This window comes from Contarinia nasturtii, unplaced genomic scaffold (assembly GCF_009176525.2).
Source record: "Contarinia nasturtii isolate CC-2019 unplaced genomic scaffold, AAFC_CNas_1.1 Cnas_scaffold_187, whole genome shotgun sequence".
Taxonomy (NCBI): domain Eukaryota; kingdom Metazoa; phylum Arthropoda; class Insecta; order Diptera; family Cecidomyiidae; genus Contarinia; species Contarinia nasturtii.
In genome coordinates this window covers 5,455,962-5,469,085 of record NW_022197544.1, presented here as the reverse complement: position 1 = coordinate 5,469,085, position 13,124 = coordinate 5,455,962, and the positions used below count along the sequence as shown (strand labels likewise).

Genomic DNA, 13,124 nt, shown 5'->3' with positions numbered 1-13,124 from the left:
GTTTTCGTTTCATTTTTGTCTGTCAACGGTTTCTTCTCTCAGTGTATTTTAATTTTTATTTTCGTGATACAGAGATTCAATGCGGTATAAATTAGTAAAATGCAATTTTATTCGATGCAAAGTAACCAATAAATTTGAAATGTGACAGATGGCGCTATTACTGCCGAAATTGACAAGCATTGCGTTTGACATTTCAACCGCATGTTAAGCCCATTGTGAATGGATTGGTGAATTCTGACATTTCGTTCCGTCCATCTTTCTTTTTTTTCTGAGTCGTCTTCACTGTGAGGTGTGCATTCCAATTTTTACAAATTTTAATCATAAATCATCCAGTAATTTTAATAGAATTTCCCTACAATTTTGAATGCAATCGATGCACAAATATGTGATAAATATGATCCACATAATATTTCATCGATTAATAAATGGGTTTTTGTGAAAATCAGTGATTTTTATGGCAATCCCCGACAAAGTCAAGACATAGCCAAAGTCTAGTGTCAAAGCCGAATAGTGTTTAATATTGTTGACTGGTTCGTGGCATCAAAGAAAACATTCACTTAGTTTCGTGCTGCGAAATATTTAATCGTTCCGAAAATTGTGCTCTAAATGAGAGATTGCATTCAAATTTGTCGCGAAAATATTCGATCGAATTTTTAAATTGCGATAGATAAACAAAACTACACGCGCTACAATAATTCGTTTTTTTCTTTCTTTCTACAATTGTGTATTCATTTACAGGTTAGTTCGACTAATTCAATTGCCCAAAATTAAAAATGGCCAAACCAAAGGTTGAAAAGAGAAACAAATCGGCAATCAATGAAGTTGTGACCCGTGAATGCACAATTCATTTGTCGAAACGCGTACATAATATCGGTTTCAAGAAGCGTGCACCACGCGCCATCAAAGAAATCCGTAAATTTGCCGAAAAGGAAATGCGCACCAAGGATGTTCGTATTGACACCCGTTTGAACAAGCACATTTGGTCAAAGGGTATTCGGTGAGTGAATTTAATAATAACACATATATACATAAATCAAGTTCGATTGAATTAGAATTCACGATTCGCATTTTTTTTTTGCGTTACGCTTACAGGAGCACACCATTCCGTGTACGTGTTCGTTTGGCCCGCCGACGAAATGACGATGAAGACTCAGCCAACAAATTGTACACATTGGTAACATACGTTCCAGCTGAAACATTCAAAGGCTTACAAACAGAAAATGTTGAATCAAACGATGAATAGATGCGAGGCACATTTCAAACACCACCAACTATACATAGCCGAAAATCCAATCGAATGTTGTTTCTTTTGATTTTTAATTTTATACAATCAACAACATATCTGTATGTTATGGCGATGAGATTTTAAATAAAAAGAAACAAATCAACCAAGCAAAATAGTTCTTCACGCTTATTTAACCGTTTGAAAATTGTAGATGATCTTGAATAAAAGGTAATTGTGTTGCAACGGTTGTACGACGAATTCTTCACTAACAATTTTTATGAGAATAGGAAAGCACCAAAAATGGAATTAAAATTAAAGGTAAGTAGCGGTTGGCCAGAGCCGTATTGAAAATGGGTACATTTTCTCTATCTGTATCGTTTTGCAACTCTTGAATTATAACAGTGTTGAGATCATGAGAAATGCTTGAAACGAATTGATTGAGAAAATAATGTTTATTTATTTATATATTTTAATCTAAGTTACTTAAATATATTGAGTCGAATTTTATAAGAATAATTAGAAAAAAAAATTGCGAATGTACAAGTGAATGAGTTTTGTTTGATCATATTAAAATTGGCTGGAATGAGGTTATGTCCATGAGATTGGTAATAATATTTCATTTTAGACATTAAGTATTTTGAGCGGATTTTTAAACGAAAACTTGCGGCTTTCAACATTATTTATAGCCACTGTCTGAAGATGTCTGTGTTTCAACCGAATCGGCTCTTGGTTTTGGATTTTCGGTTTGTTTTAACACGAAATATTCAATGTATTGTTCAACTTGGCTATCCGATAAATTTGCTGGATTGAGACCGCAAGCGTTGAAAAATTTTAAAACCGCATCTGCAACATCAGAGGCATCCAGATCATCGGATCCAATACCAGAAGTCGATTGGTCCGAATTATTATCGGATGTGTCCAATTTTGATTCGTTTGCCAGTTGAATAGCCTCATCTAAGAGTGTTTGCGGTATGACCATCGGTCGTAGTTTGGTCACTAACTCATCATCGCCATCACTGTCCGATTGCGCATTCAACTCCGAATCAATGGCACAATCAGCTTCGGATTCCGAATCACATGAATTTTGGTCGTCGGTGCTTTCATCCGAATCTAAAACAATAATAGTACACATGCCTTAATACACATTCAATTAATTTAAATACGTCGATTTCACGATTACCAATCAATATTGAATGCAAGACTGGGCTTGATTTACTGGGAGCAATTTCCTGTGGTTTATTCAAAAGATCTTTTAAAACACCGGTATCGCTTAATGTGGATATGTAGTTTTTGCCAATTTTCTCGATAATATTTTGTAAGGCCTCATTATAATACACCTGGATTCGTTTAACCCAATACACAGACCAATCTTTTGTAAAGTCATGTGATCGTGGATCAATGTTATCTATAATTTGTACATCGCTAGTTAACAACACAAAAAATAAACGGAATGCATGCAAATATTAAAACAACAAGGTAGACGCATATATTTACTGGCCAAAATTTCACTCAAACGTCGCAAGTAGAAAATATGCCATTCTTTGGCGTACATTGGATGTAGGGCTGGATTGTTGCGATATAGTTCATATTCACATTTCAATTCGGCCATTTCTTCGTCCAATTTCATTTTTGACGACTGCACTGCCGCCTTACACACCATTTCTGTTGTTGATTCAGATAATTTGATGGTCGGCATTTTTCTAACGGATCGAATTGAAAAGAATATATTGAACCACATGAAATGATGACTTTTCAAATTTAACGCATTCATTTATACTTGTCGAGTGTCAATTTGGATAGCATATCTTCGATTTGTTTTTCCATTTCAGCCTGGTGGTTAAAACTTTTATTGTGCTCCAGCAGTGATTTTTCGCCCAAAAGTTTTATTTTACAAAAATTACATTTGTACAGATTTGCTTGAGCAAACAGCGATTGTTCATCTTTATCCTTTTCATAAATTGTTTTGAAATGCTCATGATCGAATGGGTACGGTGCGTTCAATAAACTATTGACCGTTTTTGAAATGTCACACTGGTTGTTCAGCAAAATAAATGGAAAAATAAAAAAAAATATATTCAAAAATTGTTGAAATAAAAAGAAAATGTTTGAAAATTAAAAAAAAAAAATCACTTACACTTGACTTTGACATTGCGTATTGTTCTGGTGTAACGACAAATATGTAACAATCTATTAATACGGCTAAATTGAATGACTTATTGATTCTCGTGCTCTTGATGTAATATGCATCGGCAGCTATGTGTCAGGGTTTGGTTATGCACAGCAACCAAATGCTTGGAGTGAAGCTCAAACTGTGTAACAACCATAAGAGAGAATGAAAACAACCGTCTACTAAGACATATACATATCAAGTGTATGTAACAAACTCGGTTAACTGCTGTTTATTTTTGTCTCCTTTTCGTGATATTTTCGTATTTTTTAAAACGGTGCTATACTTTTTTTTTTATTTGCTTTGCGTTATTATTGCTTTGTTATTGACATCAGCACTTAATCAAGCATTTGATTTTATAATTTCGAACGTGAGATTGCTTGGTTCGCTCAAATCGGATTGTGTTTCGTCGGTTTGTTTTTGATTTAATTTTTCTGTTTTAATTTGAAATGTATGTTTAGAACTGTTTGAGTCAATGCTCTTTGGTATAATATTTGTAACACTCTGAAGTTGTCTTGACTGTCGTCTGGATATTTCTGGTCCGTTCGATTCGTTTGAAATGTCAAACATATGTTCCTCTTCGTCATTTGTACTTTGACCTTTTGTAATTGTATTGTCTGATGGCATTGTTTTCGACTGTAAAGAGAGTTTATGTAAGAGTAATTCCATGTCCTTGAATTGATCGTTTTCAACGATCGAGCTTCGTACTGCCATAAAGAATAAATCGTCAATACGATTTAAAATGGATTTTATGCCGTCGGCTGTAATTGTCTCTTGTGTTTTAACATTATAACATTCTTGTGAATTGAACATTGTGTCATATTTGGTGTGTGCATCGTCTTCATTCGGCGGATCGAAGGTGCTCACATTATCGACACCATTGCACCACAAAAACATGCTCGAATGAATCAAATCGCCGAATATGGCGCATGCAATTAGATCTTTGGTTGGATGATAACTTAATGATGTGACCGTATATGTTTTTGTGATTAATGAAATTGGCAAACGAAACTGCCCAACGTGCTCTTCATTTGATATGCGAATACATTTGATTTGATTTTCATATGGACTTTTCATAAAAATCAATGATCCACATGGTGATATCGTGAATGTGTCATGTATCTCTGGCTCGATGTGATCATCGCTCAACAATTTTATCGTTCTTACAACAACCGCAGACGTTGTTTCGATTACATAAATCAACGGATCACATTGAACAAACAAACGATTACTTTTTACATGCATTTCAATTCGGAATATTCCTTTCGGGAATATTTTGATTTTCCTACAATGAAAACCGAAATTATATTGACAAGTCGATATTTGTAAAAAAAAATCATTCTACCTGCTCATTTGATATAATGGTCCATCATCATTTTCTTTGTGGTTTTTTGTTTGGCACCATTCAAGCAACACACCATTCCAATCAGCTGAATATAAATGCAATGATTTGCCTGCAATTGCCAATGAGGTAATGTAATTGTCATGTTGAATCAATTCATCGTACAATTCAATATCAGCGTCAATGTTCATATTGATTTTCCACACTCGTAAAATACAATCACGACCACCTGTTACTGCATATGCATGATCCGCATCACATTCAGATAGTTTGCTTAACCATTTGGTTACATAGACAAATGAAGGATGTGGAATCAATACCTTTATTTTAAAATTCTCGTCACTAAGAAACCAAACGATGGCTGTTCGATCAGATGCAACGGAAATGAGAATTCTCTCATTTAGCCAATCAATGTCATATATAAGGCTCAAATGCCCAGTCAAAACATGCGATACTTGCAGACTATTCACTTTCATAACGATAATTTCATGATTACTTCTCGTATAAGTTGTATGATGGAATGCAAGTTGTGAACCATTTGGGCTAAAATTTAAATAATTTTCAAAATTATTATGAATAAAAATGTTTTGAACACAAATGCGTCCGTACCTGAATTTCACAATCATTGTACCATATTGAGATGGATTTGTATGACCACGAATGTGATTTGAGATTTCGTGCTTGTAAACCAATCGATTTGGACATTTGCATTGCTATTTTGAATGAGAAAATCATTTTATCCGTGGCGAAGAGGAAATTATGAGTTTCGTTATTACCTGTCCAGGCAATCTAGTCTTCAGATTTAACATTTTTGATTCAAGTCGATCTGGATTGTGTGTCAACTTTTCAGCCCGTTGATTTGTTTTTGATTTTTCTTCTGGGTATGATTGTTCGCTCAATTTTTCATCGTCAGTGGCAAAAGTATAAATATCCTCGGTTCTTTCTTCTTCCAACACACTCATTGGCCGTGTCAATGACACACTTTGCGATGATTTATGTTGGTACGATGCAACAGTCACCGATAAATTGGCTGGATATTTGCTTAAAAAAAGAAAAATTGTTTGTCAATAATCATCTTGGAGACATTCTGTTCGCTTACATTTTCTTCTGTGATTTCCATTCGTTGAGGATATTATTCTTGGCACGTTGATAGTAATATAGTTGAAGATCACACCGAACATTAAGGTTTGAAAATGTTTTGTCATTTCCTGGCCGCAAAAAAGCCCAACAAATCGGATACCAACCATCCGAAACTATTTGAAGCAACCAATAAATATGTTAATTCCATTAAACAGTGAATTTTCGGTGAGAATTTCTTTTACAAACAATATTTTCCTATTGAAGGTGGTGGAAAATGTATTTTTCGTACCTAGAATATCCACAATTTCAAAGAAAATAATGACATGATCTCTCTGGATATGTCGTATATCCTCATTTATAAGTAAAACTTCATCGCCCCAATCGCATTCGATTTCACTAGACAAAAACAGAAATAATAAGTCTTTTTAAATAAAAATTCATGGTTAAATTGAATTAATTTGTTTGATACCTTGACACTTTGAATTTACATCTATTGCTCAAAATCGGTTGGATGAATGTAACATTGGTTGGTTCATAGTTTGAAACGGCATTCCGAAGTGGATTACTTTTGTTCAGCAATTCACCATCGTTTAGGTCAAAAAATGATACCCTAACTCGTGGTTGCCTTATCAATGGATCAAATCGTAAAGCGGAACTTTGATGTATCCAAACGCCTAACAAACGGTAAAAAGTGCATAATTATATTTTCGAAACCACAAAAAATGTTAATAACATCATTACCGATAAGTCTTTTAAAATCGTATGTTTCTTGTGTTTCGTGTTTTTTATTCGTGCCCTTACTGTCTTTGTCCCTTTTTTCAATACTGTGACGGGAACGTTTTAATTTTTTCGATTTCGATTTAATTTTTTTCTTTTTTGACTCAATTTTTGAAATTTTTACATTCACTTCACTCTCATCAGGAGTTTTAGTTATTGATACATTATCGTCGGAATCAACAAACGCCTCATTTCTTCGTCCACTTATTTTGTCATCCGAAATTTTTTTAACATTTGTAGACGAACGATTTGACTGATTATGCTCCGAATTGTCTTCTTTTTCATGTTTCTCTTCATATGAGATGAACGATGTGGTCTCTTCATTCGCTTGAATTGACGAAAAACGTTTTTTCGATTTTTTCTCTTTTCCGAACGAAGACAATTCAATGCAATTTTGTCTTCCTGATTTTTGACGCTTTTCCACATTAGAATCAACATCTAAATTGTGTTTATGTACCGTATTTTGTTCATTGACAATTTGAATGGTGTCGTCGCTTGGAAGAGATTGTTTCCATACCAATTGATTACAGTCTTCCTTCAACTCCTTGCTATTTTTACTATTTCTCTTACTTGCAATCGGGGCCAAACTTAATTTCCGTACCGCTGGAATTGGACGATCCAATGATTTCAATTCGGCACTATCGATTTCAGAATTTTCGACCATAAATTTTTTTTTCACTTTTTTACGATTTTCATCATTTTGAATTTCAGTATTAAACTGATTGGAATGAGATGCTTTCAAATTTTCAAGTTCCAACGATTGAATGTCAAGAGATTCGACGTCTTCGGCCTCAAGCAAATTTTCCGTCGATTTATTGTTCATTTTTTTTTTTTTTTTTTCAATTTTGATTAAGTGGTAAGTAGTGTGTATTTCCTGCAATAATTACTTCTAAAACACGAAGTAGGTGTGGAAGCGAGTTACTGAGTTTGCTATGTTGTTTTTTTCCATTATTTATTTTTAGTAAAAAACTCGGTAAAATGAATACTTTTTTCAATTAAATTTACTCATTTTAATTTATTTTATCAATTCAACGGTATGCATCAACATTCTTAAGTTTTCCAATCAACGCCTTTCAACACTTTCTTGCCAGTTTTTTTGCTTTGGTATAGAATTTTTTCAGGCAATGCTGTAAAAAAAGAAAATTACGATTTATTTAACAAAAATCTTTCAAAATTTCGTCAAGTTTGGTTTTTGTTTAACAACGACATTGATGATACAAGTAAGAAAAAGTGCGCTAGTATGTATTCGGAACGCATTTCCATTCAAAAGTGGACAAGGCTCCTCAGTTAAGCGTGTTGAGTGTATGTTGTTTGTTCAAAATTTTAACAGTTCGCTGTAACAGATCTTATTGAAATAGACTATACAAATGAAGTGAACTAAGATGCAGAGTATCCTGATTTGCTGCTGCTCAGCATATAGCTGAGAGCTGAGAAATGCTGAACTCGTGCGGCTAACGCATACGAAACGGATGCACGATACATATTCCCCTTTCGCTTCGTATGTGCTGCCGTTGACGCTATTGCCGGTACAACGGTTACACACTATACCAGCGAACATACGAAGTGAAAGGGGAATATGTATCGTGCATCCGTTTCGTATGCGTTGGACGTACACTTTCAGAATATACGAAAGACTGAGAGCAAAAACAGCACGTCGCATCTCATCTCTTGCTTTCACTTACGTAAGCAAAATAACGAGGGATGCGACGTGATGTTTTTCTCGCAGCTTCTCATATGTCGGTCGCAACACAATTTCAAACTCAACTGGTTACTTAGTTTTGAGTTTTGAATTGAACGTCCAATCAACTGTTTATAACCGTTTAAACGAGAAGAATGCATGTGTGCGTGCCATCCGTTTCGTATGCGTTAGCTGCACGAGTTCAGCATTTCTCAGCTCTCAGCTATATGCTGAGCAGCAGCAAATCAAGATGCTCTGCTAAGATGTTAACTAAAAAAAACTATTGCTTTGAAAAGGTGCGATGCATGCAAATGTATGGAATTCATGAAGTCATTAAGCATATACGATTCACACTGTAAAGACACATAACAGAGAAAATAAATGCTAAGAGTGCAGTCAACGGAGAAGCAATGGAAATATAACCAAAATGTTCTTTCATGAGATACAGCAATTGAAATAATTATCCCAATAATAAATACCATGAAACGGCGGCACTTTATATTGTTTTCCACCCGATTTTCGATCCATCTTCGTACTTTCCACACTGGACATTTTTTTTTGAATTATTATAACGAAATATTTCATATTTGTATTTTCTTTTTCATATAAATGCATCAATTCTGATCAGAGTTTCGAATTTTTCAATGCCAATTCATTCAATTATAATTACCATTAGTTAATGTAAATTGAAATTTTCAATTTATTTTTTTCAATTCATTGAATTGAATTTTCAATTACCATTTACATTCAAATTGATAAATGAATTGAAATTTATTTCAATTGCATGAAGTTGCAGAGATTGATGCCTTATGCGGCATTTGTGCATAGCTAATGTCAAAAGTGAGGTTAATATTTGAATGCGCACATTCAACAATAACGGTTGCTCGTTGCTGTGTCAATAAGTTTAAAAGAAATCGCAGCAATGAAAACAGTTTCAAATTTTAATTTTTTTAATTTGTATATTAATATTAAATTTTAAATATATATACATTTTAATTTACATTCAAAATGTTATTATAAATGAATTGACGGTAAAAAATTGAAAACAATCGAGAGTAGTATTATGGGAGCCAACTAGAATCTCTGCAACTTCACGCAATTGAAATGAATTTCAATTCATTTCTCAATTTGAATGTAAATGGTAATTGAAAATTCAATTTAATGAATTGAAAAAAATAAATTGAAAATTTCAATTTACATTAACTAATGGTAATTGATTTTCAAATAAATGAATTGAAAAAACTAATCATTATTTCAAACTCTGATTCTGATCGTGTAAACAACTTCGATTCCGCAGTGTATTTACTTCTGAAGAACTGGCAACATTTTTAATTTTTTATTTGCAATAATAACAATAAAATGTCTTACATCCGTAAGATGAACTTTTCCGCACTGTGATCCACAACATGCATTTATTACGTATCTTTTACCGTAAATATGAATTCATGAGAAAACTGAATATGATTTAAATTTTGCGATACAAATAATTTTGATAGACTTTTCAATGTCTGTATGATATCGTAATCATGTGAAAATTTGCAGATGTTATTTTCTTCACAAGAAGCTAACATTCTGAAAGTTTGAAGAAATTTTAATACAATTGAGTGGTACCTTCCATACAAAATTTTCGTTTTTGAGCACAAAATCCAAAATTTTGTTCGGGAGGTACCCCTATTATGCATTGAAATGTCTTCAAACTCTCGAAATGGTATTTTCGTGTGATAAAAATAACCTGTGCAAAGTTTCAGCTCATTACGATATCATACAGGCATGGCTTTCATACAAAAATCCAACTTTTTTGAAATTTTTGTATGAAAAGTGTCTCGAAATATATTTGTATCGCAAAACTAACGTCATATTCGGTTTTCTCGTACCCAAAAACCCCCCAATACACATTTTTGAGTGTTTAAGTATACATTAAATATCACTTTTGGAAGAAAAAATGAATTTTTCCCATGGATGGCCATGGGCATCACACCAGACATGACACTTCACTCTGTCAACCAAAGTCGCTCAAAATCTAATGGTTTCTATTCCTCGGCACCCCCAATCATCCTGTGAAGTCAGATTTTGAATTACTTTTCTTGTTTGAAAGTTATCGTGTTAACAAATTTTTGCGTACAGCGTACAGGGTACGCACATACATTCGGACCGATAGTTCACCAGAAAAATATTCACTTCGTGTTGTTTACGTTGTTTCTTTTGACAGATATCAATGTTTGACAAATATATAAACGAACAACCAAGTGTGTAAAGTTTCGCTTTGTCTTGTATTGGGACTCAGAGATGGCGCTCGCAGAATCCGATCGCCTTGAAAGCCGACTTTAAGTGAGACTAGGGTCTAACACGGTCATTATGGTAAAAAATCCTATTTTTACCGTTATTTTGCCTGTATTTTGCACCTTTTATCGTCAAAAAGGCGGGAATGGACCGTGGTAACCATGATGGCTGACCACCGTGGTAAGTGGTTTAAAATGAAAAATTTTGACGATTAAGCCATTTTAACATCATTTAGTTCGTACATCACAGTCCATCGTGGTCTAACACCATTTAACACATTCTCCATCGTGGTTTTACATCATTTAACATGGTAAAAAATGTCAAAACATGATTTAACATGGTTTACGGGGTCGGAAATCATAGTAAAAACTATTAAAACATGATTTACCATGGATTTTGAGGTCGACCATCATGGTAAAAAGTGTCAAAATATGATTCAACATGATTTACGCGGTCGGTCATCATGGTAAAAAATGTCAAAACATGATTTAACACGTTTTACGGAATCGGCCATCATGGTAAAATAATTGGAAATAAATTCCATTGGAATAGGCCCAGTTCCATCATTCGTCCAATGAAAATATAATTGAAAAACAAATTCCTCGAATTTTTTTTTCGAAAAATTTATTTTCAAATGAAAACATTGGAACAACTGTGGAACTGAGCTTATTCCATTGGTTCTGGTCGTATCCAAAGAGTTTCCAGCAAAAAAATAATTAAATAAAAAATGCCCATATGAAAATTATTCTTGCATTTTGAATTTTAAAATATGAAAAATTTAGATTTAGATTTTTGTTATTTTTTTTAATATTGGTAATTTTTTTATTCCGAATTCACAGATCAATATGGGCAGAACTAAAGGTTCAAAAAATAAGAGGTTCGGCCCAGTACCGAAACATTTAAAATTTAGTAGAAATGTTGCGGTAATTTGCGATGAAGATGCTTCTGTGGATAACAAAATAGAGGCGATGGGATGCCCAAAGACAAAACACAAAATGCACGACACCAAAAAATTGTTGGGTGCTAAAATAACGGGAAGGTCGAATAAGTCAAAAGTCGATCCACTTGCAACCAAGTCGGTAACAAGTTTCTAAAATAGAGACCATACACAGCGGAAAAACCACCAAAAGTCCAAATTCGCAAATTGATGTTATCGGAAGAGATCTTGGCTAAATATCCCAACCAAATCTGGTCAAAATACTTGAGCTAAGTTTGCCTCATTCATGATGGGCAAACAAAAAGCCGCCTTTATATGCCATTTTCATCGTATAATTTGTTTTATTGTGCTGCGTATAAGGACAACAAGCGGTTGATCCAACGGCGGCAGAGTCGTCTCCGTCGAATCAAGATCCATAAGAAATATCAATATTACTTGAGACAGCCGGTATTAGGACGGAAGGGGTGCTACACCAACACGAAAAAGCGCATGCAGCGTATTCCGATTTTGCCGAAAAAAATGAGTGAATATGAAGAAATGGAGGAGGTCCACATGATAGATCCGATGTTCAAGCACAAAAATGACATCGTACGTGCCAAACCTTATTTTGTGGAATATATTACTTACTGCCGCCGAAATAATTTGCTTTTTGTCGAAGGCATTGGGAAGCACGTGCTGATTCGCCTGATTCGCTTCAAGCGCATCCTGAACATCATGGAATTAAAAATGTTAAAAATACGTGAAATATTAACAACATGTATAGATTTACATTTTGCTGTAACACATTACAATTGTAACGAAGCATTACTGTAATGCTATTACAATTGTAATGTTAGATTTTTAGCAATATCTAATAATATCTAATACAATTATAGTAACTCGTAATGCTTCGTTACAATAATAATGCGTTACCCAGCGTTACCGGTAATGCTAGAAATCTAAATCATACAGCATGAAATTTTGCCTAGCGGGTAGACACGTGGAAAAGGATTAGACTTTTGGTGTAAAGATTCGAGAAATTGCTATGAAATAGTAACGTCTGTGAATGGATTCGCGTGGAATAGCAAAAATTGTTTCAATTCAAATCCATTTGACATTTCTTTTGACGTTTATTGATGGATTAGTGGAATAGTGCGGAATAGCAGAATTAGCATTTTTGACGGAAACAGTGCATGGAATAAGAAAAATAGTTTCGATTTCACATTTGTGTGTTTTGGATTAGTGGAATAGCTGGATTAGTAATTTATATAGTGGATTCGGAATCTAGGGGGAAAGAACAAAATTTATTGAATTTTTATTTGGGGTTATTGCACGAGTATTAACATCTATTTACCGTATTGAACGATATTTACAAATATTGAACGATATTTACAAATATTGAACGATATTTACAAATATTGAACGATATTTACAAATATTGAACGTTATTTACAAATATTGATCGTATTGAGTCATATTGTTGAGACGTAAATACTTGTCAATACGTGTAAATACTTGTCAATACTGGAAATGAATGTAAATACGCGTAAATAAAAATTTCGTTTGTCAAACCTAATGTCAAACTGTCTTATCGACTGAATTATTCATACAAAAAACTCTAAAAAGTATACTTTTTGTAAATAAAAAATAAAAATAAAA

General features: G+C 33.7%; 3 protein-coding genes across 3 annotated transcripts; 1 reads left to right on the top strand and 2 right to left on the bottom strand.

Annotated features, from left to right (window-relative positions):
- The first annotated feature begins 179 nt into the window (after positions 1-179).
- LOC116352298 (60S ribosomal protein L31) lies at positions 180-1,398 on the top strand. Its single transcript, XM_031784784.1, has 3 exons — positions 180-289; positions 739-997; positions 1,093-1,398. The coding sequence occupies exons 2-3, from the start codon at positions 774-776 to the stop codon at positions 1,241-1,243; spliced, it is 375 nt and encodes a 124-aa protein (XP_031640644.1). The 5' UTR covers positions 180-289; positions 739-773; the 3' UTR covers positions 1,244-1,398.
- Positions 1,399-1,662: 264 nt separating this feature from the next.
- LOC116352297 lies at positions 1,663-3,628 on the bottom strand. Its single transcript, XM_031784783.1, has 5 exons — positions 3,360-3,628; positions 3,003-3,256; positions 2,720-2,925; positions 2,406-2,630; positions 1,663-2,335 (listed from the first exon to the last, which is right to left on the bottom strand). The coding sequence occupies exons 1-5, from the start codon at positions 3,372-3,374 to the stop codon at positions 1,902-1,904; spliced, it is 1,134 nt and encodes a 377-aa protein (XP_031640643.1). The 5' UTR covers positions 3,375-3,628; the 3' UTR covers positions 1,663-1,901.
- Positions 3,629-3,707: 79 nt separating this feature from the next.
- On the bottom strand, positions 3,708-7,425 carry LOC116352296 (jouberin-like). Its single transcript, XM_031784782.1, has 8 exons — positions 6,556-7,425; positions 6,284-6,488; positions 6,104-6,210; positions 5,834-5,987; positions 5,511-5,775; positions 5,344-5,447; positions 4,738-5,277; positions 3,708-4,677 (listed from the first exon to the last, which is right to left on the bottom strand). Exons 1-8 carry the CDS (start codon positions 7,412-7,414, stop codon positions 3,735-3,737), a joined length of 3,177 nt encoding a protein of 1,058 aa, XP_031640642.1. The 5' UTR covers positions 7,415-7,425; the 3' UTR covers positions 3,708-3,734.
- Between the last annotated feature and the right edge of the window lie 5,699 nt (positions 7,426-13,124).

Excerpts from the sequence above, each read along its gene's own strand:
- LOC116352298 (XM_031784784.1), top strand. The coding sequence starts at position 774 with ATGGCCAAACCAAAGGTTGAAAAGAGAAACAAATCGGCAATCAATGAA. Across the intron at positions 998-1,092 it reads ATTTGGTCAAAGGGTATTCG|GAGCACACCATTCCGTGTAC; the intron begins GTGAGTGAATTT and ends TTACGCTTACAG.
- LOC116352297 (XM_031784783.1), bottom strand. Across the intron at positions 2,631-2,719 it reads TTTGAGTGAAATTTTGGCCA|ATAACATTGATCCACGATCA; the intron begins GTAAATATATGC and ends TACAAATTATAG. Across the intron at positions 2,336-2,405 it reads CTTGCATTCAATATTGATTG|ATTCGGATGAAAGCACCGAC; the intron begins GTAATCGTGAAA and ends TTATTGTTTTAG.
- LOC116352296 (XM_031784782.1), bottom strand. The coding sequence starts at position 7,414 with ATGAACAATAAATCGACGGAAAATTTGCTTGAGGCCGAAGACGTCGAA. Across the intron at positions 6,211-6,283 it reads TGTAAATTCAAAGTGTCAAG|TGAAATCGAATGCGATTGGG; the intron begins GTATCAAACAAA and ends GTTTTTGTCTAG. Across the intron at positions 5,278-5,343 it reads ACAATGATTGTGAAATTCAG|CCCAAATGGTTCACAACTTG; the intron begins GTACGGACGCAT and ends TTTAAATTTTAG.